The sequence below is a fragment of the Oryzias latipes genome, chromosome 15 (assembly GCF_053564925.1).
Source record: "Oryzias latipes strain Hd-rR chromosome 15, Olatipes_Hd-rR_3.1".
Lineage (NCBI taxonomy): Eukaryota > Metazoa > Chordata > Actinopteri > Beloniformes > Adrianichthyidae > Oryzias > Oryzias latipes.
In genome coordinates, this window is record NC_136251.1 from 23,420,684 (window position 1) to 23,447,032 (window position 26,349).

Below are 26,349 nucleotides of genomic sequence, written 5' to 3' on the forward strand. Positions count from 1 at the left end.
CTGGAGGCTTTAATAGAGGCTGCATAAAAAGCAGAGTTTTTTTTAAGCAAATGGAACTATCTTGGCTATATATTTTTCTTTTAGCTTTCTTTTTCTTAACATTTGCTGGAGCATTTCATTTGAATTTAGACTGATAATCATATCAAATACTAAGATTTTCTTCTCCTTCGTGTTCTTGATGATTTGCTCCCTTTCAGTCAGAACAAAAGCACAATTTCTGCAGCCACCAACTGGGCATGTGCAGACAGAAGAACACACACGCATGGCTTCATAAATCTGGCAAAAAAGAAAGCACATTTCTTAATCTGCACAAAGCTTCATGCACGAGGCCCCTGGTCTCCTTCAGTTAAATCACTTGGAAGAAGTGAATGTTTTTCAAAAAGCTTTAACAATAAAGGTGTAGATGACAAATAAAAATATCCAGATGGACTGTTAAAATCACTTCCAAATTTGTGGAAAACTTTCCCTTTCTCACCGATAATGATTCCAAGAACCATTCCTTCTGTTTCCATAAAGGTCATCATGAGCAAATGGATTTTTCTTTTTTTGTTAATGCAAAGCTTTCTAAGTTCATTGCTAGTTCCACAGCTATTGGTGCTCTGCCATATTTTTGCAGCTAATTGTATTTAGTGCACATCTGGCCTAAGAATGCTTTTAAAGTGTATTTTGAGGGCAGATGACTGAATAGCTGCCTAAAAAACAGTTCAGACAAAGGTGCTTGATTGTTTTTTTTATTCTAAAGACTTATCATTGACTTTCTTTTATCTCTCTTTTCCTCAAGCGGCCTTTAGAGAAGCCGGACGGCCTGGATGTGTCTGATCAGAGCAAAGAGCACCCTCAGCATCTGTGTGAGAAATGTAAAGTTCTGGGCTACTACTGCCGCCGCGTGCAATAACCGTCAGTCTAGTTCATGTCCAAGGAGGGCTCAACCCTGCCCTGCACAGGTTTTTCACTCTCCTCCTTACAAGTTGTAGCTCAAATCCTGCCTTTCTGTCTGATGCATCCTCCTCCACCACAGTGGTCCTTCTTCTATGTCTTTGCCAATGCTGGAATGTAGGATAATGTCCAAAAATAAGAGGAACACACTCAAATAGGATCAATCTCGTTATGCGCTTTGCGTTAACGTTCGGAAAACGGCATTTCCACATGATAAGCAACACAATCTTGTATTGATGCTTGTTAGATTGGTGTCCTTGACAACATTGTTCTCATCACATCACCTCTGGGTTTGTTGGCTGTTTGTTTACAGAGATCTGCCTTCCATTTCGATGCCAACAGAAGAGTATGTTTATGGGACAAATATAGAAAAAATGAGGCCAAATTCTATGTTAACGGAGGCCTCGGATATTTTTGCCGTATTATCCGCAGCACATCTTCTTAACTGTGAATTAACTGAGGGGAAAAGTGCCAAACATCCCTCGCTTACATTTGGCATATTTATTTTCTTTTTGTTTAGTGTGCAATTTGAATTTGAACTGGGACATAAACAATGTTTTTTTTTGTTTTTCTATGTTTGTATATCGAATTATTGTGTAACTGCTTTCACGTGTCTTTACAATCTACTGTAAACTGTCCATAGAGTCGCTCAGAGAAGAAGCGTTTTAGCATGACGCCTACAATAACATGCACACCTTTGCAGATTTTCAAGTGGTGTTTATTAGTAGTGTAGAATTTTTTTTTTTAATGAAATTATCGCCCTTTTAAGAAAAGGGCAAATAAATAAATGAAGAGAAAACCAACAGATTCTGAGAAGAAATAGAATATCAGTGTTAAATAATTAGTGTTTTAAAACAGTAGACCTCAATAAGCATGAGCAAACTAATTAGGATGGACATTTTTACAGGTTAAAAAACTACGTTTAATTCGATTTTTATGGGAAACTGACAGCTAGCCAACTTTGAGGTGTCCTTGAATGAAAATGGAAATCTCACAGCTAACAGGAGTTTGAAGAGAACATAAAGGCGTGGATATAAACAACTGTTCTGGTGATTTGAATATAAGACGTATCTACAAAAATGGTTAATTGAAAGTGTAAAATGATAGCTGTGGCTCCCAGCAGTGCCGGTCTTACCGAACCAAGAGAAATGAATTAATATCTGCCTTTTAAGCAACTTTTTGATCAAAAGGCTGAACGTCTTTGTACGTATTGCATTTTAAAGTTTTACAAAGACTCGACTTTATTAATGTGCCTTTAAAAGATTAGCAATTAAAAAAGCGTTTTGAGTGTTGGAAAAAAATTCATGTTAAGGCGTGCCGAGGAAGTCTCACCGGTGGAGCAGCGAGTGCGATGCAAAGAAAGTTTGATGTAGGTTCAAGAAAAAAAAAAGATGACGCTCAGCTGTTAGTGGTTGAAGTGGCGTGTGTTTGCTTCCATGCAGTTTGCTGAGCTGGAGGAGTGGGCTAAACTAGCATTTCCAGCTGGCAGTAACAGTCTTACTGTTGTCTGTTGTCATGGAATATCAACAAAGATGTTTTCTCTTTGTCAATCCTCACAACAGGATGAAGTTGCTTATGAAACTGTGGACCTCACACTTTGTTTTATCTGTCGTGTTTATCCAAGGAACTGTAGGTTTTTTGCCAGAAATATACCTAGTTAATTGCTGAAGTGGGAGTCATAATTACATTGTGGAGAAATCTGACCAAATGCCAGCTTGAGTTCAGTTGAAAGGGGTTTTAGCTTTTAGATTCTACTCTTAAGACTTGCAGGAGATAGTTCCAGCCTCGAGTGTTGCTCCAGTTCTATAAAAATCCCTTTCCCACAATGCACCACAGAAGTATGTCATGTTGACTGTCATAAATGTTCACACCTTGTGTTAATATGTGTAATACGTCCACCAACAGATTGCTCAAAAGTACGTGACATTGGAATGTGAGTAATTTGTACTTAATTGGAAAACTAAAACGGCGGGTGTTCTGTTCTTCGTCTACAGGAGATGAACTGTATCCATGGATGCAGGATTGGCTCTTTCATGGTGGCCAAAAGACAGTTCATGTTTTTAAATAAATGAAGGGTCTTAAGGTACATTAGTACCGCCCTCTGCATCCCGCGTTCAAGCGGCCACTTCCAGTGAGAAGTCTATGTAAACGTGCATACCGGGCATCTGCGTCTACGCATGTTTTCAAGACACTTTCTATGTACAAAATGCGTGGCCGTTGAATGCTCATTGCTAGTTGAACCAGGTCAAACTTTGATCAGTCAGGGATGGACTTGGAAGAGACGTATAAATTCGGTTTATCTTGTATACCCAGACAAGCCTGACGACGTCTGAAAGAAAATCCATGGCAACTCTGTGTAAGTGCAAGGATGCTACCAGTGAACCAAACCGTTTCGTACCCAAATTACAAATTGCCGATGCACCAAGCCTCTTTCAACTGTAGGTGGCAGACTTGCACCAGTAAAGAGTAGAAAAAGAAAAAGAAGCCCCTCCCTGCTTGTCTAGTGTGAACATGTGACGCATCAGATGCCCCATGTGTTTGTAGCTTTAGAGCACCTCAGATGATGGCGAAGAGTCATCATATTGATCACTAAGTAATCTACTGTGACTTTAAATGTTTTCAGATGTTCTTAGTCTCTTCATAATACCAGAACACATAAGGTGGCTCGTTTAAAAACTTGGCCCCTTTAAGAAAGATGTGGCATGTATTTATTTCCACACCTCTTTTAGGAACAATTCATTTCTACTCTGGCTAACACCCCTCTTGTTCCTCATGTTGCTTCTATAGCTTTACAGATGTCTCCAAATCTCACCACCAGGCTGAAACTAAACGAGTGATGCCTTATCATAGAGCCTCATAGATAAGTAGGAATGTCAGATGCGGTTGAGAGTTTGATTCCGCCCAGAGACAAAGAAGCTGTTCCTGATGGAATACATGCAAAAGTGCTTTCAGACACGATGTCTTGAATGACATATACTTGACTTTTCTAGTACTTTTCCAGTTCAAAACATGTGTTCTTTTTTATGAGATGTGTATTTTGGAAGACTTTGTAGATGTTGAAATTTCTAAAGGAATCTGCAAACTCGAATTATCTCCCTAACAAAAAAGAAACACCGACTTTTTTTGTGTATGTATATATTTATATATATGATGGCCATTGAGCAATATTACAGCTTTTTTCTGTCTGTGTGTGAAAAAAGGGCCTATTTCTGAAAAATAATGAAAGCTGGGAGATTTTTGTCCTTCGTTTTACATTAATCTGAAGGATTGTTCTACGGAAATATTTATGGAAGGATTTTTTTTTTTACACTTTTTGTATAGAAAACACAACAAAAGTTACACTAAGAAGAAAATATTGATATTTACATAGAATATTATATTAAAGCTGGTACATAATTAATACCCTATCAATTATAAGCCATTGTATTTTTGTTGTTTTTATTTAATAACTCGCAGTATTTAGTTGTGACTAATTCTTAGTTGCCTTATAGCTGTGTGTATTCTTTCCTATTATGAAAATACATTCTGGTAACATGCAGAAAGTGTTTTTTCTGCATGTTTATGTTTTGGTTGTTGCTTTTTTGTATTACCTAGTGTTGGATACTCACCACTGTATAAGCACATTAAACTGTGAGATGTAGTTTGCTTAAAGCAGCGATGACAAGAAACTATTATAAAAAAATGTTTTTTTCTTTTTTTTTTAGAGAATAGAAAGTGCGTGTTTAAAGCACGTGTGACAAAGAACTGTTTTGGAGTTTGCATGTGCATGTGTTTGGAGTTGTGCAATGTATTTAAATTCCTTACAGTAGTTGGCTACCATACATGCTATTTTTAACATTATCAGCAGCGTCTGATTATTAGCTCTGAAATATTTCATTTACCACAAGTGTAGCCTCTTTCAATAACACATATTCACCGAATGTAATGTGTTAACACTTCTGTGGTCAAAGTCGGAACGTTTGTATCCTTTACTGTCTGTATCTCTTGCAATGCAGTGTTGCAATAATGTAATAATGTTTGAATTGGACAGGACGCAGGCGTGAGGTCGGGAGGACGAAAAGAAACCGGGGAGACAGTGGAGGTTTAGAGTGGGCCACGGGTCTGTTTTTCATGTCCATGAAACGGCATTCCAAAATGTGCCTTATCCGTGAGTTAGGAAAACATTTTAGTTCATTAGTGCTGTTGAGAGTTTGCTAAATAAAGATTTAAACTGAAACCCTGCCTGGATGGTGTTTGTTTAATTTGTTTGGATCCTCTGCTGAATGGATGTTATCAGAAACTGGGAGGTGTTCGGGTTTGTGTTTGATGTCCGCCAAAAGCAATATTTCCTGAGAGGTCCCCTCTGTGTAGAAGTCACTAATGAGAGTGTATGTTTTTACCTCGACTTCACTGTGTGTCTGAGTACGTGTTACACAAGACTGGGCTTATAGATGACCGTATAGAAGGGTTTATTTTGCTTGTTTAACGCAATGAAGGAGAACAAACGCACAAAAAGCTACCAGGACTGCTCTCCAGCAGTCCAAGCAGAAAAAAGCAAAACGCAGACGGGATGAGTGCTGTGTTGAATGCAGACAAACACTGGCCACAGCACCACTGTCATAATGAGCCAAGTTTCCATGCACAATTTCGGACATGCATTCCAAATAACTTAAACTAACCCAGAGGGTGGGGACCCAAACTTACACCAAGTTTGTTACAACATCTCCATCTCCGAGTGCGAACTGAAGAATCACTATAGCAACAATGTAATCTGAGGATTCAAACAAACTGTGGAAGGTCAGACCACATGTGCTTTCATTTAGGGGCGCGAGCTGCCTTTGCACGTTGGTTCATTATTTACTTTCATAAAGTATTAGCTCGATAAGCAGCACCACCCAGTTTCAGGCTGTCTGACCTTCCCCAGCCTCGCCGTCTCCCTGTGAGATGATCTACGTTTCCAGGAAAGAGTCCAGCGTACTTTCAAGCCCAACATATTTTTTAGGGTTCTGTGAGGTGCATCACAAATTCTGCAGAGAATGAGCCCATTCAGCCTATAGTGCAAATGTGCATCATCTGTTAACTGTATTAGAAGGATTTCGCTGCTCCAATAGGTGGACAGCACATCCTGCTCCTATGCACAGGAAGTGAGTTGTGCTGGAGCGCAAGTCTAAAAAAAGACACTCGGATCTTTTCCGGGAAACTTTGAAACCAGCGGGACTCGTGGTACAAGACAGCAAATGTCATCAACTCAATAGCTGTAAAGACAGAAAATGTGTCTTTAGTTTTCAGTCAATTAGAAGAAAAAGCTAAATAGTTTCCAAAATGGTAAAACGTTTGTGTAAAATAAAATGAATGCAGCAGTTTATTGTAAACTTAAACAAGGTTTTTGTCTTAAAGATACTAAAAAGAATGTCACGAATAAAAATAAAACCTTTTTTAATGCAGAAGAAGAAAATAAACTGAAAATGTGCTGCAGAAAAGACCAATTTAAGAAGACTGGCGAGAAACAGAAAATCTGCACTGGACTGATGTAACAAAATATAACATTTATTTAACAACTGTTGCATGGAATTCCAGAAAAAAAAGTGTTTCTGGGTGGTGCATTAGTCTGTGAAGCATAAATCACTTGCATAACTGTAGAAAAACAGATTTTGTAATGAAAAACACTGTACAATAACTCCCAAATGTTTTTCTTTGAAAACGGGTGTTGTAAAACAGTGCGGTGTCACATTCCTTTCCATTATAACACTGTTTTAAGCAAATCTAATTATAAATTAATGAATTGTGATCTGCTACAACCCATAAAACCTACAGGAAATTGTCCTTAACATCTTTTTTGGATGATAAATGATCTTTTAAGCATTTGTGAAAAAATGTAGGGTTTGCATAGCTAAAAAAATTGGCCCTCTTTTTGCCAATAAAATAAAAAAACTAAATCTCACAAAGGGATTTAAAATATGCATGTGTTTTTAACGGTTCTGACGTATGTATAAATTTTGTTTTTATTCATAAAACAAGTCGTTTTTTTTACTTTATATGCTTAATTTTATCGCAACACAATACGTTTTTTGACCTCTTTTCTGATTTTCAATGTAAAAATTGCATAAATATGTAATGGAAGACAGGGAAAGTAGCAATATTTTTACAGTTTTGCATTGATAATTGGCCCCAAGGGTTATTTTAACTCCCCACAATCAACAATAACTACTTTCTTCAGCACTCCCCCGTCGTGCAAACCGAAGGACTCCATCTTGGTGACCACTTCCATGCCCTCCTTCACCTGCCCGAACACCACATGTTTGCCATCAAGCCTGCCAAACGACAAGCAACTTTAACGACGTGCAACATTTACATTTTAATGTGTGGAGATGAAAAATGATAATTACCACTCTGTCTTAGTCGTACAGATGAAAAACTGTGAGGCGTTGGTGTTAGGTCCTGAGTTAGCCATTGAAAGGGTTCCTGTTAAAGAATGTCACTATTATTCCAATCACTTAATGTTGGGAACGTGGCAGAAGATGTACGTTTTTTTTAAACTTCTGAAACAAACAGCATTTTTATATAAAATATTGTGCTATTTTGATTAGTGCATGTTTACTTACTAAAAAGTAGGTCAAAGCCATGAGGATTGCAAAATCTTTCTGACCACCTACTGTGATGACTGCATGCTATGGTTTGACTACAGTCTGCCATCTAGTGGTGAGTTCTAAGAATTGCAGTGAGCGTACCGGGACCGGTGTGTTTTAATTTGAAGTTCTCATCCTTGAAGGTTTTCCCATAAATGGATTTCCCTCCTGTGCCGTTGTTGTGGGTGAAATCTCCTCCCTGCGACAAACAGAAGACACACCAGTGGGGCAAACAATTTTACTGCACCGGTCTCCCCAGTGTTGCAGCTTTTACCTGACACATGAACTCAGGTAAAATCCTGTGGAACACGCAGCCTTTGTACCCAAAGCCATACTCTCCTGTGCACAGAGCTCTGCAGTTTTCTGCAATAATAATGCATGATTAAAACATGACAAAATGATGGGAAACTGTCGAATTAGTTACAAGAGTTTATATTTTTTAAAATGTATACCAGCGGTTTTGGGCACGACATCAGCATTCAGCTGTAAAACAACACAAGTGAGTTAACTGGAGGTCGACCTCCAGCGAGGAGTCTGTTAGCACAGCGAGCTACCTCGATAACGATCCTTCCGAGAGGCTCGCTGTCGGCTTCGATGTCCAAAAACACCAGCGGGTTCCTGGAGGGCCCAGAGGAGAAGAGGCGGGCTGCCGCTACACCTGGCGCGCTGTATCTAACCCGGTTTTTGAGTTGGATCATGGCTGCACCGCTTCAAGGCCATGGGCAGCTGTTTACATGTGACGTCAGCGCCCCCAAAAGAGCCCTGAAATGGGGAAAAGGCGAAACCAAGCGGTGAAAAGTGGAATTGCAACTCATTTTTCTACTGTGATTTGGATACTAAAATTTAAAACTAACTCTTTGCAAAAAAAATTGCCAATTTTAGTGTGCAACAAGTATGCTTATTCTATACGAAAGGTGGGGCAGTATACTTGAAGTTTACTTTTTATATACTATCTAAATATTTTAAATTTAAAATGTTCCAATTTAGTCTAACAAAGTATCCAGTTTGTCATGGTCTAAAGCAGGTATGTCCAAACTATGGCCGTGGGCCAAATGCGGCCCATGTTCAAACTTCCACTGGCCTAATATTCAGCCCCCAGCATTTTCTAAAAACTAGGTGTACAATGTCTTAATTGCGGTTGACCAAGCTAAGTTTTAATCCGTCGTAAACTTGTGGAAACACTGTGGTGTTATCCTTCTGTGACCCTTTCTAGCTAAAATGTCAACTGTGAATAAAAAAAGAAAAGGTGACAGAGAGTGCCACCTCTTCCAGGACAAAAAACTGGCATCTTTTTTGGGGTCACAGGGTTGCTAGAGCCTGTCCTGGCTACTGTTGGAAAAAAGGCAGGGTACACCCTGGACAGGGCACACAGTCTTTCCCACATGCACACTTAGGGACAATTGAAAATATGAGGCACGTATTTGGACTGTGGGAGGATATCAGAGTGCCTGGAGAAAACCCACGCACGCACACTCCACACTGAAAGGTCCCAATCGGGATTTGAACCAAGGCCTTCTCACTGTGAGGCGAGAGCACTAACCACTTCATGAAACAACTGTGTCTGCCTAATATGCTAAAAGACTGTGGTTGTTTTCAAGCAGTTCAATATCAAGAGGGACTATCAGACAAGACATTATCTCCGACAAGGTACATGTAAATTGGAATAACCGGTGCAAAAATTACTGTAGACAACTTGACAATCATTTTGGTAAAAACTGATGTATTTGGTTTTATGAGAAGAAATGTAAAGCATGCCAATGCAGTAAAATGTTCATTGAATAGTTCATTTGCATTTAAGGTTTTTAAAATAGTTCAAAGAATGTCAGGCCAAACGGTTGTCCCACAAACATTTTCCCCTCACCAAATGTTGTCCTATTTGCAAAAATTCTTGACACCCCTGGTCTAAATGATACTATACTTATACTGAAGTATACTTAATAAAATAAACTTCAACTGCACTACATTTTGCTAAGGGAAGATGATGAAATGTGCAATTGTTGAGGTTTAAATCACAAAATAGGTTGATTTGCAAGTTTTTTTTTAAACTTAAAAGATTAATTACAAATTTTACTAAATATGTGTAATTTCTTTCCTTGTAGGAGTTCATGACAAAAAATATTATATTTCACAACAGTATAAAAAGCTCCTTAGACATTTCCACCAGATGGAATTGTATAGTGGTCCCTTTCATGTGGAAGACCCATGTTTAACAAGATATGAGACAAACACACAAATGATTGAGAAATATTAAATGAATGTTTTTGGTAGGCATCTTTGAAATCCTTAAAAATCCTTTGAAGCCTAATAACAAAAGAACAGATGTTCCACTATCCAATGACACAAGTGACAAGTCGTCATACCTGAATGCCAAGCCCAAGAAAAAGCTCTTTACACAAGAGTCCAACTGTCCACAGGGTAGAGACCACACACTCCTCTAGATACCTCCAAGTACCTTCTGGAAATCTACTAGAGAATGCACTGGGACCAATGAGCTGATATACACCACAGCAATTGGAAAAAGATCCATTCACCATTAAAACAGCAGAAGGAGTCTGAAGAACAGTCCTCTGACATGATCCATACCTACTGACTGCAGAAGCTGACTGGACCGGAACCAACTGCTTGAGGATGAAACCCACGCTGATCTGAGAGATGGACACTCCAGGACCCCTCAAGGTGCAAGTGGGGATCCTACTTATTGAATGTAGATATTGAAAAACAACAATTTGTTGCGCAGCAATTACCTTGTGACTTTTTATTTTTGGTCAAAGTTATGTAATTTTAAATAGATAGCGAACCTCGTTTCTGGGCTCAAGCCTCACAAACTTGCTAAATTTCTGGTTGTGTCCTGGTTCCAAAGTTATAAATTATTGTTACATATAATCTTATAAAATGCGTAAAAAGTTGTTTTAGTTTTTCCTTAATGGTTTTCAAAACTTGCTTGGCAGTAAAAATACACAAATGTTATTCATTATTTATATCAACCCCAGAATGCCGCTGACCGGACGTTGGCCATTTTTAATTTCATGCTTTGATGTGTTCAAATATGACAACTGCCCTGCTGTTCTAGACAAATAATATTACTCAACAAAAACTTCACGCTCATAACGTCCTGTCTTAAAATTTTAGTAGCGATATTGCAGCACAAATGTGCCATTTTTTCCCTTTAATTTTGCGGCAAATACTTTTAAAAAGGATCAAGAGGCCTTACATTGTTTCATCTGAATACATATTTATTAGATAAATATTAGAATGTCACATCATCTAACTACATACAGATTTCCAAGACTAAAAATCACAATGTTCTTTTGACCAGTTGAAAATATGAAATGATTGTACATAGAATGTACAAAACCAAATGAACAACCGCCAGTTGTGCCAATCATTTTAGATTTTTCTTTCAAAACACTTTTAGCCAAATCCCCCAAAAACTACAAATCTGACATTTATTTTATTTTTATCATTTTTTTTATAAACTGCAAATTTGGAAACGACCCTTGAGAGCTCCATGAAGCTTTCCAAGTCCCAATTCTGTTGCAAAAGTTTCCATAATTTTGTAGCACCTTTATAAAGTACACAGGTAATAGTGAAATACACAGAGGTTTAATATTACAGAAATGGGAAAAAAAAACATTTTTTCTTTGTTCAAACCCCAAGCAAAGGGATACATAAAGTATCTTACATAAATGAACAGGCATGGTTAGAGAGGTCTGCACAGACGCAATCAAACACATACTCATTTTCCCAATTCAATGTCCCCATTCTAAATACACTATGCACACTCCCAATGGAGAAAATGAATACATTTCTGTTAATGTGTCTCTATTGTCATTTACAATATGTACAAACATTCCCCCAAAATCCAAAATCTTCTGCTTTTTTTCTCTAAATTTGATTTTCCAAATGAAACTGACTTCCCTGTAATTTCCTCCACTCTGTTTCCAGTGTCTGATGTAAAAAAAAAACACAGACAGAGTTACTAAAATGACTGTCTGTGAACACTTGTGACGGCAGGCCTTGTAGGGAACTCAAACACTTGGTGTGGCAGTGCATTATCTTTGACAAAATACACAAAATCAGCATGTAGTTCTACAGCCGTGTCAGTACTTCGAGTCTTACTAGACTGAATTAAATCAATTTTTACAGAGGGGTAAACAAAACAAAAAAACATAAGAGGGGTGCTTTTATTGGACAACATATTAAACACTTTAAATTATTATTTTTTACTGCATAAAACCGTATGAAGTGAGTTTATACCAGTTAGAAAACACTGGACAAAAATAACTTAACATAAAATTCAATGAAGAAGCACAAATTTTCCCAAAGTATGGATAAGAAAAGCCTAATAATCAGCATTTTTTGCACATTTCAACTTTAAATAGAGAGAATGTGCTTGAATACTAATAAAACAGCACATTTAACCTCGACCTTCAAGATGAATGAATAGTTGAGCAAAAAAAAACAAAGAAAATAAAACGCAGCTTGTTTAAAACAGACCGTTTTTTAAATACATTTATATAAAACATTTAAATAAAAAGACTCGTAAGCAGGGAAATTTCATTTTTTTTCTTCCAAATGCCAAACAATACATAGAGACTCAGTACAAGGCCAGTCAGAGTGCATCTGGATTAATTCCTTGCAGAATCAGACTGATTTGCAGGGACTATGTGCATTTGTGTGTGAGAGCATGTGCAGTCCTTGACAGACACACAGTACCATGAAAATCCCAGGAATAAACAGTACTTTACAGTCACAATGTAGTCACAAAGGGTATTTACAAAAAAAGGAAGAAAAAAAAACAGCTTTGGAAACACTGCTAGATCATGTACAATTCTTTTTTTTTTTTCCACTTGAGAGGAATGCAGCTAAACAACAGGGATCATCGAGACAGACTATCTGAAAGCATCTACATGTTACTACGTTGAAAAACTTTAACATGGAAGATATTTTAAAAGAATAATAAATATCAAGACAAAAACAAAAGAAAAAGAAAAGAACCGATAGAGCACATTTAAGCTGGACAAAGACTACAGGAGCTGTTGGCACACATGCACTTGTGATCAAAATAAGGCTTAAACCAATTAGGAAGATTCGTAAATTTCAGAATTTTTAAACAGGAAGTGTAAACAGATACACGTGTGTATATGTAAACACACACACACGCACGCACACACACACAGCAAGCTGCACAAAGCACACTTGCTTGCCTTGCACTCACGGACGACGTTGCGTCCTCGATTCTGTGCGCTGAAGTTCCAGTTGTTCAGCTGTCACACATGCTAATGTGTGGGCGGGGTCAAAACATTGGGGCAAACATTTGGAAGAACACGTTTAAAAAATTAAAACACTCAATGGTTTCCCTCTGATGCATCTTTTTTAAGAAAAATTCTGAAAAAGAAAATTTGTTTTCCTCGATCTCACAAAGACTCCTGTTTCCTCTGTGATTTATATATATATATATGTATATATATATATTTTATGGTTATAGCTGCACAGTTTTCAGTTGAAAAGTCACAATTATAATATACGTTTATATATACATATGTGTATATTTTATATGTACATTTATAAAATATCACTTAAGTGCCCAACAACATGGCTATAAGTGGTGCATTTCTGAGCCAGAAGGAACTGGTGTGGAATCTTGCGAGCTCGGGGGTTTGGTGCAGGGATGAGTCCACATTTTCACTCTGCCCTGCATCACATCTGTTGAGGAACAGTTTGTGTGTGCGAGTACGAACACAGGACGCTGCTTGAAGTGTCGACAAGAGGTATTTGTGGACGGATAGTCAAGCATGCCACGACTCCAGCGAGGGGTGGAGGAGGTGACGGGGGTGGGGCTAGTTGCTTTCGAAAAGGGACAGAAGGTCATCGTTGCTGTTGGCCGGGAGGTCAGGGGGGTCCAGATATGAGAGTAACTCCTCTGGATTGGCCAGCTCTGGAAGCAACTGTGGATAAAAGACGGGGGGGGAAAAACTGTTATGCTACGTATACACCGGGGATGTGTTACATGTTAAAACTGTTCTTGAACGTGTAACATTGATGGTTTTGACGTATGATGATCACACTGGACTGCTTCTACCTGGTACTAGCGTATCTACCTACAGTTGGAAGAGGCTTGGTGTGAAAAGTTAAAGTGGTGAAAATCTTGCAAATCCAGCTCCAGGCCTTTTCTGTTACAGCTCTATTCCAATATTTGAAAGACTTGGGCTGTAGCCAAATTCCCACCCTAATCCCTAACTACTAAATAACTATATAGTGCGGGACTATGTAGTCCCCTGGATTTTAAAAGCAATTTGGACACCATGCTCACTACTTTTTTTTTAACAGCAAATATGACATCATCGATTTCACAAAGTTAAAATCTAATTGATATGAGCGTTTTGCGTCATTTATGAATGAGTCTTCTGAAGATGAAAACGTTGATGGTTTATTGGTTGAATGCTATAAAGCATTCAAAGCATGGGTTGAATGCTATGTTAAATGCTATAAAGCATAAGTTTTCCTGTTTCTCTTTATTGCTTTCTTTCTTTATTATAGTATCTTCTGCCGTTTTTTGCCGCCTTTTTCCTTCTACAATTTCTCAGCTATTTTAACAATTCAACTATTAAAATGTTCAGCTCTTTCAGTTTTTTCCAGCTATGAGTTTTGGTCATTCTAATCTATTTTTGACTCCATTGAAATACATGAAGAATTCTTAGTGCAGAAGCTCACAGGTTCGACACCCGGCCCTGGCATTTTTCACAAAAATATCTTTTTTGTTATTGTGCTGTTTTCAATTTATTGATGGTCAACTTTGATCATTTATTTATTAATTTTTCGCCAATTCTTTTCCTTTAAGTTTCATTTTCATTCAGCAACAAAGCATTCAACCCTGCATTTTCTTCTGAAAATGAAGCTCCTTCTAGTTAAAAAACTACATTTAAAAACATTTTTTTGGCAAAAATTGTTCAGACACAATGCATTGTGGTCTATATTCACCAATATAGTGAGCACTGATGCACACTTGTTCTTTGCAGAGACTTTTGAGAAATTTCTAGGGCACTTGATTATGAAATTGTAAATCAGACAGCACTACAAAACGGCGAACGCACTATGTAGTGCACTATGTAGTAAGTACTGAAGGATTTCAGACACAACAGTGGTGTCATAGATTCCGGCAGGACATAAACCATAATTATGACTGATTAATTATCAAACAGTTGGCACTTCCAAGAATTAAGAAAGGACACTTTCCATTTGTCACTACCTAATCCGAGTCCCTGATTGGTAAACGTTCAACTGCTTTAGCTTTCAATGCGCGTTCAATGGCTGTGAGTTTTGTATGCAGAGCCTGAAAAAAAGCTGAACGCGAAAGTTTCTAACGTGGAAGCCTGAAACGGGCCCATACGTGTGTCTTTTACATGTTTACTTAGACTATTTATTTCATTACTATTTAGCTATTTATGTTGACTTTTTCTTGAAAGCGGTTGCTTGAACACGCGTTGCTTTGGCCGGTGTGAAAGCAGCATTAGTGACGACAAATGGTCAGTTTGAAGATGGAACTTTCCAGAAGCAACGTGAAAGGAAGCAGAGCACGCAGAAAAAGAAATGAGAGAGCAGCAGCTGCAGACAGAGTTAGCATTACCACCCAGCGAGGACACTCACATCCAAGGAGGGTTCAGGCATATCCTGCGCTCCCTGAGCCATCTGCCCTTCTGTGGAGGGGTTAAAGTTCAGATCGCTGTGGGGGTGACTGTTCTGCCCGGGATGCTGAGGCTGTGGTGGAGGCTGCTGCGACTGGCGAGGTGGCTGGGATGATTGGTTGCTGTGATGCAGGAGCTGCCCTGACTGGCCACTGTGATGCAACGGCGGGCCTGTTTGGCTGCCGGGGTGGGGAGACGCATGCAAGCTCTGCTGCATGGAGCTATGGGACTGATCTGAATGGCACATCTGCAGGTGCAAGACGCAAACAGAAAGCAAGAGAATGAGTGAAAAAGGGAAGAAAAGGTATTGTGTGGAAGACACAGAAAAGCAGGCAGAGTGTTAGGGGCTGAGAGCAGGATGAGCTCCAGTGTGAATAATGTGGAGCAGGCCTTCGAAATGGAAGCTATGATCAGCAGACATGTGCAGTTGCAACATTACATGGGTACATGAGCGCACGTGCATGCTCAGTCACTTTATCTTTCCACCTTAAAAAAATAAGCTAATTTAGATAAAAAACAAACCGGGTTTCCACAAACTGCATGTTTTATGAATGGACTTACTGTGTCATTCATGGCATGGTTAAGAGGCTTGTCCTGGGAGAGCAGACCAGTAGGTCCATCAGGGGGATGGGAGAGCTGTGGGCCATGGATAAAGTCATTCATAGGAGGTCCCGCTCCTCCTCCGACTCCACCACCAGATGGGTTTCCGTGAGGAAAGTCGAAACTTCCCTGGCTGTGATAGCTGTTGCCTTAAATGAGAAAAGTGGAAAGACTGGCTTTTACAAACGCTAACTTCTCTAATGTTGATCTAAAATCTTTTTTAGAGCGGTTGGAATTTAAAAAAGATCTTAGAAATACACTACACGATCTTTGTTGTTAACTGTATAACTATTTTTTCATTTGACATTCACAAACACAGAGGGAATCCTGGCTGATTACCTGCTGCTGGATAATCTCCCCCATTGCCGCTACTATGTTGACCTGGGTGAGGGGGGTAAGGACTTGGACCTGGCCCAGGACCAGAGCCAGGTCCTGGACCTAACTGTGCAATCATCTCCATCACGTTAGGCATGGTCATCTGACTCGGACTCATGGTCTTAAACCGCTTGGCCAGAGGTCCGTCAGGGTCCTCCTTGATGTGCAGTTCTGACTTGATGGGGACCGGTCGCCAGCTACATGTGGGGTCTATAGTGACCTCCTCGAACTCTGAACTGTTGGAGCCCACAGATTGGGAGAATTTAATTTCTAAGTCTTTATATGTTTTTTAGCAGATAAGAAAGAAGAAACTTACTTTTGGATGGCATTGAGGATTCCCCACATGAACTGGTCCACCTCCAGACCTTCTAATAATGCGGTTTTACTGAAAGCAGAAACAATACAATTGATTTACCTCATTAAATAAAAATGTTTTTTTTTTTAAAATGATAAACCCCTTCTTACTTGCACACAGGACACCTCCATGTTCCCCTCTCGCAGTTGAGTTGCAAGTACGACTCCAGATCAAAGCACTACAGAAAAGAAAATTACAGCTAGAGTGAATGTCCTTCCATTTCTGGGATTTTGTCTTTGAAGCTGCGCTCGCAGCACCCACGGCAAGTTACGTATAAGCAACCACTTCCAAGTTTATGTAAATGCAAAACATGTATTGTAAGTTAAACCACGTTGAACTGTTTGAAAATGGATCACGGAAGAGAAATTAATAATTGCGGTTTGGGCCCAGCTGGAATTCTATGACACCAAGTCTTTCCAATATTGGCATTGAGCTGTCACAGACAAAGCCTGGAGCAAGATTAGCGAGATTAGCACCACTTCGACATTTCACACCAAACCTCTTCCAAGTGTTCATGGTGGACATGTGATGTAAACAGAAGAAAAAGAAGAACAAACCCTTCCCTACCCAGTGTGAACAACATGCGCTACCTGCTTGTTCCAGAACCCATGCTTAGCGTGTTTTTTGAACCCACGTTACATGCCTGGTGTGTCTGTAGCTTTACATGCGTCCAACAAACCTGCACATGTTTGCAGTCGTGCCCCCTAGCGGGCAGCTGGATACGTCGGAAGGTAATTGGACATTTCAGCGACACTTTAATGGCTGTCTGCTCCACACCATCCTCCCCATTGAGAGTGGCACTGCCTGCTGATGCCGCCACGCTGCTGAAGTTCCTTTTAACTTAAAACAGAGACAGAGCGTTTCAGAGCAAAGCTTTCCATCTGCTATAAAGAAAAAAAGAAAACAAAAGCAACATGTGCTCACGCTATTAAGATATACAAACAAATTAACCAAGAGATCAAATGAGCCGTACTTTTGGTGATGCAGTGTTCTGCAGGGAGAAGCCTCTTCTTTAGGAGACCCTGGAGGACGGAACGCACAGACGGCCTGTGGACCAGCTGCAGCACAAACAGGTGGGACTGCAAAACGCACACAAATGGACAAAAATCAATGTTAGAAACAGTTCTGCAAAATCCATGTATTTCTGTGGATCAACAGTGCTATGCTTACACAGCAGCAGGCAGTGACTGTTATCTGGATGGTGTTCCTCCCAGGCTGGCACACGTGCTTCAGGTGCAGGGGCTTGTGGGAGGTTTTATTGTCCCCCCTCTCAATGGTAAGAGGCGTGGCATTGACGCTAACCTGCACGGATGCAGGCCAGTTGGTGTTCATTTGTCTGTCTTCGTGGTGGTAACACTTGAACTGCAGCTCAAGGTCCGACCTGTGGACCGCAGGTGGAAAACAATATTTAAAAACGCATATCTACTTTAGATTTGGGCAAAAAAAAAGGGCAATTTAAAGCAGTGATATTTTCATAAAAATCAACGAAATATGGGGGAAATGCTGCAAACCTCCACATGAGGGTCTGGTGGACGGAGGGTCGCAAGTGGAAAACATGGTTACTGACGGCCAGGTTGTGCTCCAGGCGGAAAGGTTCCAGCACAACTCCGTCCCTAACCGGGAACGTCAGGCGTAGCTCCTCGTTGGCAGTACCTGAAGCAAAAGGAGCTTTATTTTTTAAAGGTCAAACCCAACAACTGCTTAAAATAAAGCAGCTGCTCACTTGGAGGGGGCGGAAGCGCTGTCATATTTGGCTTCATGTCGGGAGGAAACGGCGGCTTCACATCCTGGTTTGGCGACAAATATGGAGGAATACTACTTCCTGGGGTCATAGGTGGTGTAGGGTTTCCAGGGACCGGAGAGTGGGGATAGTTCCCAGGCCTGGGGGGCTGTTGAAAGCCGAAAATGTGGAAACATTTAAAATCTGCTGAGTCTGGAAGTTTTCCTCGTAAATAGGTGAAAACCTACCACACTGCCTTGGCCGTAGGAGTAACCACCTCCGGAGAAGTTGGTGTTTTGAGAACTGAAAGGCTCTTGCTGCAGAGAAAATATAAATAAATAATAATAACTCCTCCTGTTCTTAGATTTTTTTTTCTAAAATGCTGTCATTACTACAGGCATACCACCAGATGGTGTGGAATTACTTACTTTGTAGTACTGAGCCATGGGCATACCAGGTGGGTACTGTCCTTGACCCTGCTGCCCGGGCATCCTCTGGCCGGGGTAATTTGGAGAGGGCAGCGGCCTTGATGCATTTGACGTGGGATACTGCCCCTGTTGGGGCTGAAACTGGCTGCTTGGCCCATACTGCTGACCTCCGTAATTTCCCTAGATTTGGAAAAATACCGGCAGATATTTAGTTGACAAATGAAACCAAGTATTGATATGAGTTTGATGTTGTTACTGACCTCCCCAGGATACGGCCTCTTCATTGCCTGCATGGGCATCCCCTGTCGAGGCCCACCAGGATACCCTTGCTGAGGCATCCTTTGGCCGTGAGCTCCAAAAGGAGTCATGCCTGGAGTTCGAGTCTGGTTCATAGCCATCGCTGGCCCACTCATGTTAGGGTTGTTCATTCCTGAACCCATGCTGCCCGGATTCATTCCTCCAGGGGGGCCTCGTGGGCCTGGCTGGTTCATGAACTGGCTGTTGTAGGCTGGAGCAGGGCCCATTTGAAACGATGGGCACATCTAAGGGGGAAACAAAAAGGATACATTTGATTATTTCTGCACATTAACACACAATCAAATTTCAGAATCTTAACTCTAAAAACGTCCAGAATCAGTTCCAAAAGTGTGCGGCTTACCTGTCCATACTGGTTCATCTCTTTATTCTGTGTTTCCTGGAGAGCTGCCACTGTTGCCGTTGCTGTGGCCGTCGCCGTGGCAGCAGCTGCAGCAACAGCAGCTGCTGCTGCAGCGGCAGCTGGCGGTGTGAAGTCACCAGGAGGACGTGTGTGGGTGGCCATTCCCATACCTCCAGGTGGGGGGTTTGGCCCTCCAGAGTAACTGTTAAAAACAGAGGGAGTTTAAACCAGAATACTAACGCTAGAGTCTTTCTGAAAACCGTCACACGGAAAGTACCTGACAATTCACAACTGGCCCCACTACCTCTCAGCTACACAAAAAAATTAACAGATAAGTGGAAGTTTGCCTTCAGGACAGATTCGAGCAGAAATACAGTATGTTACAAACGCTTATGAAGTCAGGGGAGAAGTATCAGGTTTAAGGCGGAACAATGTTGCAACAGATGAATAATTTTCATGCAGGACTTTCACCCAAAAAAGATGCTTCTGTAAATGAAGACCTGATATAATCAGTTTTTCAGTTGGAAAATAAAAATGTTGGGCCAAACATCATGGACCAGAAGACAAACTACATGAAGAAAAAAACGAAAATGTTTCCTTTTTAAAGCAAGATGGCTCAAAAAATAGATTTTGTCTCCTACCTTCCACTATATCCCCCAGGTCCCCCGGGGTAGCTGGGCCTGCCATACATCCCTTGCTGCATGTAGGACTGATTGGTGCCTCCTTTATTTGGGAACTGTTGCTGCTGAGCATTAAACTGGGGTGAACTGAGGCCCGCTGCGCTGCCGGGCATGCCCGACCCCATGGGGGTCCCCCCTGGATTCATGTGATTATTGCTGTTCGCCATGGGGTTGCAAAGCACCTAATGACAAAGGGATAATGGCTTGTAGAACAGACTCCAATGTCACAGACAGGCAGTGTTTGGTTCACGGGCTTACCTGACTTTGTGACGTGTTTGTAACTCCCCACACTGTTGTAACCACAGATAAGGACCCAGGGGGCTGGTTGGTGTTTTGTTGCCAAGGGACTGAATCATAGGGAAAGGTTCCATCACTGGAAGGTAAATAAAACCCAAGCATGTGTTAATAAATAACATCTCATGCAATTAAAAATGTTGTTCTTATTTTCAATAAAAATCTCAATTTTTGTTTATATCATGAACAGTAAGAAACTCCAAAAAGCGGCTAGGTAAACAGTCTTATCCTCAAACATAGGCAAAAATCAGAGCTGGAGCTATGGGGCGGAGCCACTTGCCCACTCAATTTTTGAGTCAAAACTAGTATCTATATTGACAAAGATTACAAAATCCTTAATACAAGCTTCTTTATGCATTGCAAAAACAAACAACCAAAAGCAATAAAAACAATAACAAGAATAAAACTATTAGAAAGACATATGTTTTATCTTTTCATTAGTAATGGCCTTCCACTTTGGTGTTTTGCCACCCTTCCAAAAGTCTTCTGCCCCATATAAAATATTTTAGCTAAATATTTTAATAAATAATATTGATTCCAACACTCGTTGAGTCACTGAGTACAGATGCAGCTGCTGCTGCTAAAGTGTTTTTAGTGCATGGATATAAAACAGCTAACAAGGTAAAATATGAGTCTGTAACCTACAATAAACATGCTAAATCCTCATGAGGAGAGGCAAGTGGCCAGTTTAAAGGGAGAGAATTGCTATTTTTGGAGTGCAGACTGTTTTTTTACTGGGAGGTTAAATCTTGGAATGGATGACATGTTCAATATTTCCTCATGCCTGCAAAACATTCCCTCAAGATCCTCAGAAGATGTAAACAGAACTTTTGGCTAACTTGAGGGTTTCTGTGAGAGAAGGAGAGGCCCGAGCACATTATGTTCTCCAAAAACATAATGTGCTCGGGCCTGCTTTCCATGCTCAATTTCAGCTCCACACAAGTTTTCCTCAAAACAATGTTGGTCATATGGGTACTGATTTAAGTTACATCTTATTTAATTTTTTTGCCAATTTTTGATAAGAGTGGCAACTTCTGATGGTGGGATTGAGCGGTCCAGGACGGACCTTGCATCTCACTAACCTGTGTGTGAGACCGGGCTTCATGCTGTTCATGCCAGGCTGGATGGGGACTTTTCCCTGAGGCTCGTTCTGCCTGTTCTTCTGGTGACGGAGCAAGAGGAGTCGGCCCAGCTCCTCGCACCACGACGACAGCAGGGCTGCAAAGAACAACACACACATGTGCACAGGTGTTAATCTTCCCAGGTTTTGTTTCTTTGGGTCAGTAAATTTAAGCAGATACCAAAAATACTCTGATGTCTTCAATGTCAAACAAAATGTGAATGGAATGGAAGTGGGTATTGTTTTACCAAACCTCAAGGGGGCACTCTAATGCTGTAGAACTGCCTTGTGTGGAATTTCACAACCGTTAAATCAGGCTGTATGTACCTATGGCGTGAAATGTGGACTGAAATCAATCTACAGCATCAGAGACCTCCCAGTTTTTCTGCAACCGTCAGGCAGAAACGGAGCAGAAGAGGCAGACAGAGACAGAGCGACTGGGGGTGCAGATAAGATCAATGTAGGAAGCAAAGAAACAGTGATATCTTCACTCTCCTTTACTTCCTCCGCTTTAGTCTCAGCCTTGTCTTCTCATATCCCCAGGGTGTAATCAGACTCTGCAGCTTTTTTTGTGCTTACTATCAAGCAAACAGTTGTTTATTTTTTCCTTTTTGAAATGATCTAGTCCTTGTTTTTTTATATATTTAAAAAAAAGAGATGATCTTCTTTGAATTAACAATAGCTTTTGATTGATTAGTGTTTGTCGAAGAGCTTAGGATGAAATAACTTCGGATACCAGTTTAGGTCTTGCAGACATCGATTAACCAGGTTTTCCTTTTTTTCACTATTTTCTCTGAAGTGTTGGCTCCAAACAGTTTATTTAACGAGCAACTAAAAATGAAATTGAAATTGCAATTTGAGACATTTCAAAATGAAAGAAAACAGCAATTAGCAGTAAGATCAATCATCTATAGCATGAAAAATGTAATATTTATAGAAAAGTCTAGTTTTTTTAATGAAGGATGAGCATCTAATCACTGCTTACTTTTAAAGACCATCATGGCTGTGAAGGGCAAGAAATGAAGTAAGGAAAAGACCTGCTGTATTTCCTCCTGGAGGGTGGAAAAGCCAAGCCTCCTTGTTAGAGAGGAATTATTCCACCCTTCCATTACAGAGAGCTTATCTCCCCAGTAAATCACCACCTCCACTCAAAGGGACTGTGTCTTCAATTGGCAACCCACCATTTAGACCCGGAGCTCAGAGGCGAGCCATGCATTCACAGCAAGAGGAGAGGTTTGTTTTCATTGCCTGCTGGATCTAACAAGCTGACAAGGCCTAGAGTCATTCATAAAATTGTGTGGGACCACCCCGGGCATGGTGTATATTTGACGAACCTAATACAGACAACATGACCTTGTTGTCACCTAACAACTCCCCGTGTTAGGACTCCTGCCAGCATTGTGATGCCTAAAACGACACCACCATGCTCCTCTCCGGACTCAGCGAGAACGTTCCCTCCACCAACACACACAATCATATTCCTCTCAGTTGTATCCCAACAGCTTAATTACCTCTCTGATGACATCCACTGGAAAGGGTGTTCATTAAGAGATTTCGTTAATGCCGTCAACGCCATGCCAAGAGCACGGACAGCCAGCCAACTAAAATATGAGGAAAATAAAGTCAAGGTCTCTGTCTAATTACACCTCTCTCTCATCTTTCCATTTATTCCCATTTTCATTTGTGCTCAACCTCCGCAGTTAAATCAAACGCTTTGTAATGAAGACGCTAACAGCACCCTAATGGAGGCAAGACAAGGTCAACTACTCACAGGCTCTTTGTTAAAGGCCTCTAAAAAAAAAATCGACCTCCCCCCACTACTTAACAGACCCAGGCGATCACTAAAGCCTGCTTCCTTTCTGAACAGACAATCTATCATGGAAAATTGACAAAATATAAATTTAAGACACAGCAATTCTGTTCCTCCTATAATGGGAGGTGTTTTTTTTTTTTTTTTGCATAAAGTTTGCATGTTAAAGGACATCTTCAAAGACTATTGGGGAAAAAAAGAAGATCAAATGTTTTGTGAGCTTACAGTTGGGAATGAAAACAGGAGTTGTTGAAACAGCATGAAGCACTTATTAAGCAGAGAAGCAGTTGCCCCATTAACGAAAGGAGTTGTTGATGCAAAATAAAAATGTCAAGAGTAACATTCAATTATGCAAAAAGTAAATGTGTCTGCATGTGAAAGAAGTCAGCCAGCAGATATACACATTGGGCTGTATTTTTAGATACAAAAACTGGCAGAGTTCCACCATCTTCTCTACAACAGAGACTGTTCCCTATTTTTGGAAAGGCTGCTTTTTTCTTTTATTTTAAAGACTCAGTTTAATGAAAGTCATGATTTTGGCGTTACTTCATGCAAACAATCATACCTACAACTCAGATGTGAATTTCTATTGAACTACTGCCGCTCTGCAGAAAATATGTCCTTTTTTATTTTGGCTAAAAACATCATAATCATAATTAAAAGACCACTGGGAACACTTTAGATGAAAATATGATTGGAGTGGGTCTTTAAATAGAAAAAAAGGCTATTAAATCAAACCTGAAAATAAAGTCCAACTAACCTTTGACATATCCGACTAAAAGTGCATGTTATGATTACTGAAGAGATGCCACAGTGATCTGCAAGTCCTTAAAACTACCACACTGCTTTATGACCGTCTCAGCGGTTTCTCAACATCTCCTTTTCAATTGGTTTGCTCTTCTGCCCCGCTCAGAAGGGAGAGTAGGACATAAGCTGATATTCTCAGGAAGCTCTCCTGAATCCCTCCACAACCAGCTCCATTTCTTAGAAGCTGGGCTTTTAATTGTGTAATGCCCAGTAATGACATTTGGGACATATGGGTCCTCCACGCTCAAGCTGTATTTAATGCTGTGTGGCTGACTGATAGCGGGAGCTCTGGCTCATTCTCACCTCACCTCAGCCCCTCTGGGAGCAACAGAGAATGAGAAGGAGAGTAAGGCCTGGTCACAGGCTTTCAGCTTCATTAACTAATGACAGAGTGTTAGTACAAGACATTTTACAAGGAAACCCAAATGCTAATCACTGTGAAGTCTGATAGCGGTGCGTGCATGGTGTGGTCAAAGCCTTTGACATCTTAACTAAGATATCACACAAGTTTGTAAATAATGTTTCAACTTGAAATGTAAAGATCCCAGCTAAGCCCCCACATCCTTTTCCCCTGGTTTATTTATTTTATTATTAACTTTATTTTACTTTAAACTGTAAATCACTGCAGTTTCAAGGAGCAAATTTTCATTGACTCCAATGTTATTCAGTTTGTTGTCAAATATTTGTAAATGTTTGTTTCTTAATTTGCTTTTTAAAAAAATTGAAAGGTAATTGTATTATTTATTAGAGCTGCTGTGCTTTTGATTGGCAGGTGGGTCCACTCTTTGTCCTCCCCAGTCAACAATTTTGACACATTGTTGGAAATTCACTCCAATTAAATTTGTGTTTTTTGGGGTTTTTAACATGTTCTAGTGGCATTTTTCTGATAATGAAGTATGCCAACAATCCTGCGCACAACTCAAGAGGCAAATTTCTAATGAACTACTGCTGCTCTGCAGACACTATGTCCTAGGAAACAGAGTTTTTTGAGTTTATTGGTTCAGCATAATAATGTCTATGGTCTCAACACATTGAGTCAGCTGCGTAAAAGTGATCGAACACTGCTTCATGACTCCTGACCAGTTTGAAACTGGTAATAGGCCAAATTCAAATGTTGATATTGCAAACGCTATCCTTAATAGGACAATTAACAGAGTTCATCTGAAACCAAAATCTAACCACTACTAGCTGAGACTAAGCTCAAACACTAGCCCCAAATTACACCTCTGTCCTAAACCAATTAATTACATTCCTCCACATTAAAAGACCCCAAATATTCTCCCCCCAAAATATAACACCTCCATAAGCCTAAACCCACACACACACACACACACACACCCACACCCACACACACACACACACACAAACAGAGACAAAATGAAAGTAAACTTTGCTCTACAGTTTAGGGGGTAAAACACTGCTAGAAATTTAAATTTAGACTTTTGGAAAAACGAGTACCCATTAAGAGATGCTAACTTTGTTCCTCTGTGTGTTGAGGGCTATTTTTCTGGGTTAGGTGGTCATTGTATTTAAAGTTTTAGGTAGTATTAACACATTTTTGTTGCACCGGTAAAGTTAGGTTGGGGTTGTGAGGGGCTGTAAGCTGGCGGGAGAACATGGAAAAAAAAATGGCATAATCCTAATTAAAAGATCACTGGGAACACTTCTAGAATAGATGTTTGGAGCGGGACTTTATTGAGCTAAGACCAGAGCATGTCATGTGTGAACAACCTAAAAATTTGTGGAATATAACTAGGAGATCATTGAAGCACTTGTCAGATGAATGTATCTACAGTAAAAGAAGAAAAAAAATGCACCAACAAAGCCAAAACAGAACTGGTAGATAATTTAAGCCACCTAATCTTCACATGGAACTCACATCCCTGCTTTCATGTTGTCAAGTGTGACAGAGTGTCGTGTTGGCGGCAGGTTTTGATTCAAACATGTGGAACCGTGCATGCAGGCACCTCTACTGTAATTTGCTTTGTAATGACAAACAAGAAAGAAACTGCTACATAAAATATTACACTTTCCGAGCATGAACACCGCAGCACTAGACAAAAGCCTTCTGAGACAGTGAGTGGGATGATAAAAAAAAAAAAGCAGTTCATATTAAAGAATATAAACAGAGGTCTAAATAAGACTGGCAGGTAGATCTGCACTGTGTGGGCACAAAATATTATGCAAAGGAAGAATATGGAAGGAATACAAAACCCTTTCAGCTGAAAAGAAAAAAAAACTGATAAAAGTCATGCTTTTTACGGAAGTGTAATGGA

The 26,349-nt window shown here is 40.1% G+C and overlaps 3 protein-coding genes across 10 annotated transcripts in view; 1 reads left to right on the forward strand and 2 right to left on the reverse strand.

Annotated features, from left to right (window-relative positions):
• zcchc24 (zinc finger, CCHC domain containing 24) overlaps window positions 1-5,152 on the forward strand; it is a 37,319-nt gene extending 32,167 nt beyond the window's left edge. The window contains exon 4 of the mRNA XM_004077105.5: window positions 782-5,152. Coding sequence (XP_004077153.1) covers window positions 782-895 — 114 coding nt within the window. The 3' untranslated portion in view covers window positions 896-5,152. The remainder of the gene's footprint in view (window positions 1-781) is intronic.
• Window positions 5,153-6,441: 1,289 nt separating this feature from the next.
• ppifa (peptidylprolyl isomerase Fa) lies at window positions 6,442-8,299 on the reverse strand. The gene is made up of 6 exons (XM_004077106.4): window positions 8,096-8,299; window positions 7,994-8,024; window positions 7,816-7,904; window positions 7,644-7,740; window positions 7,302-7,377; window positions 6,442-7,226 (listed from the first exon to the last, which is right to left on the reverse strand). Exons 1-6 carry the CDS (start codon window positions 8,237-8,239, stop codon window positions 7,091-7,093), a joined length of 573 nt encoding a protein of 190 aa, XP_004077154.1. The 5' UTR covers window positions 8,240-8,299; the 3' UTR covers window positions 6,442-7,090.
• Window positions 8,300-10,753: 2,454 nt separating this feature from the next.
• The window catches only part of zmiz1a (zinc finger, MIZ-type containing 1a), a 95,003-nt gene continuing 79,407 nt past the window's right edge, over window positions 10,754-26,349 (reverse strand). For 6 of the 8 annotated variants that reach the window (XM_004077107.5, XM_011484425.4, XM_020709551.3 and 3 more), the window contains 18 exons: window positions 21,419-21,554; window positions 20,301-20,415; window positions 20,004-20,224; window positions 19,363-19,564; window positions 18,965-19,246; window positions 18,705-18,884; window positions 18,525-18,593; window positions 18,280-18,445; window positions 18,068-18,209; window positions 17,727-17,937; window positions 17,530-17,635; window positions 17,236-17,396; window positions 16,667-16,734; window positions 16,518-16,586; window positions 16,166-16,437; window positions 15,788-15,975; window positions 15,189-15,473; window positions 10,754-13,489 (listed from right to left, as the gene is read on the reverse strand). In XM_004077107.5, the coding sequence (XP_004077155.1) occupies window positions 13,382-13,489; window positions 15,189-15,473; window positions 15,788-15,975; window positions 16,166-16,437; window positions 16,518-16,586; window positions 16,667-16,734; window positions 17,236-17,396; window positions 17,530-17,635; window positions 17,727-17,937; window positions 18,068-18,209; window positions 18,280-18,445; window positions 18,525-18,593; window positions 18,705-18,884; window positions 18,965-19,246; window positions 19,363-19,564; window positions 20,004-20,224; window positions 20,301-20,415; window positions 21,419-21,554 (2,981 nt within the window). In that variant the 3' untranslated portion in view covers window positions 10,754-13,381. The remainder of the gene's footprint in view (window positions 13,490-15,188; window positions 15,474-15,787; window positions 15,976-16,165; window positions 16,438-16,517; window positions 16,587-16,666; window positions 16,735-17,235; window positions 17,397-17,529; window positions 17,636-17,726; window positions 17,938-18,067; window positions 18,210-18,279; window positions 18,446-18,524; window positions 18,594-18,704; window positions 18,885-18,964; window positions 19,247-19,362; window positions 19,565-20,003; window positions 20,225-20,300; window positions 20,416-21,418; window positions 21,555-26,349) is intronic. The other 2 variants (XM_078931855.1, XM_011484426.4) reach the window with 1 other exon arrangement.

Bases quoted from the DNA above. Each gene is read 5' to 3' on its own strand.
- ppifa (XM_004077106.4), bottom strand. From the start codon at position 8,239: ATGATCCAACTCAAAAACCGGGTTAGATACAGCGCGCCAGGTGTAGCG. The intron at 7,905-7,993 runs GTATACATTTTA...TTATTATTGCAG, and splicing joins TGTCGTGCCCAAAACCGCTG to AAAACTGCAGAGCTCTGTGC. The intron at 7,227-7,301 runs GTAATTATCATT...GTCGTTTGGCAG, and splicing joins TGTACGACTAAGACAGAGTG to GCTTGATGGCAAACATGTGG.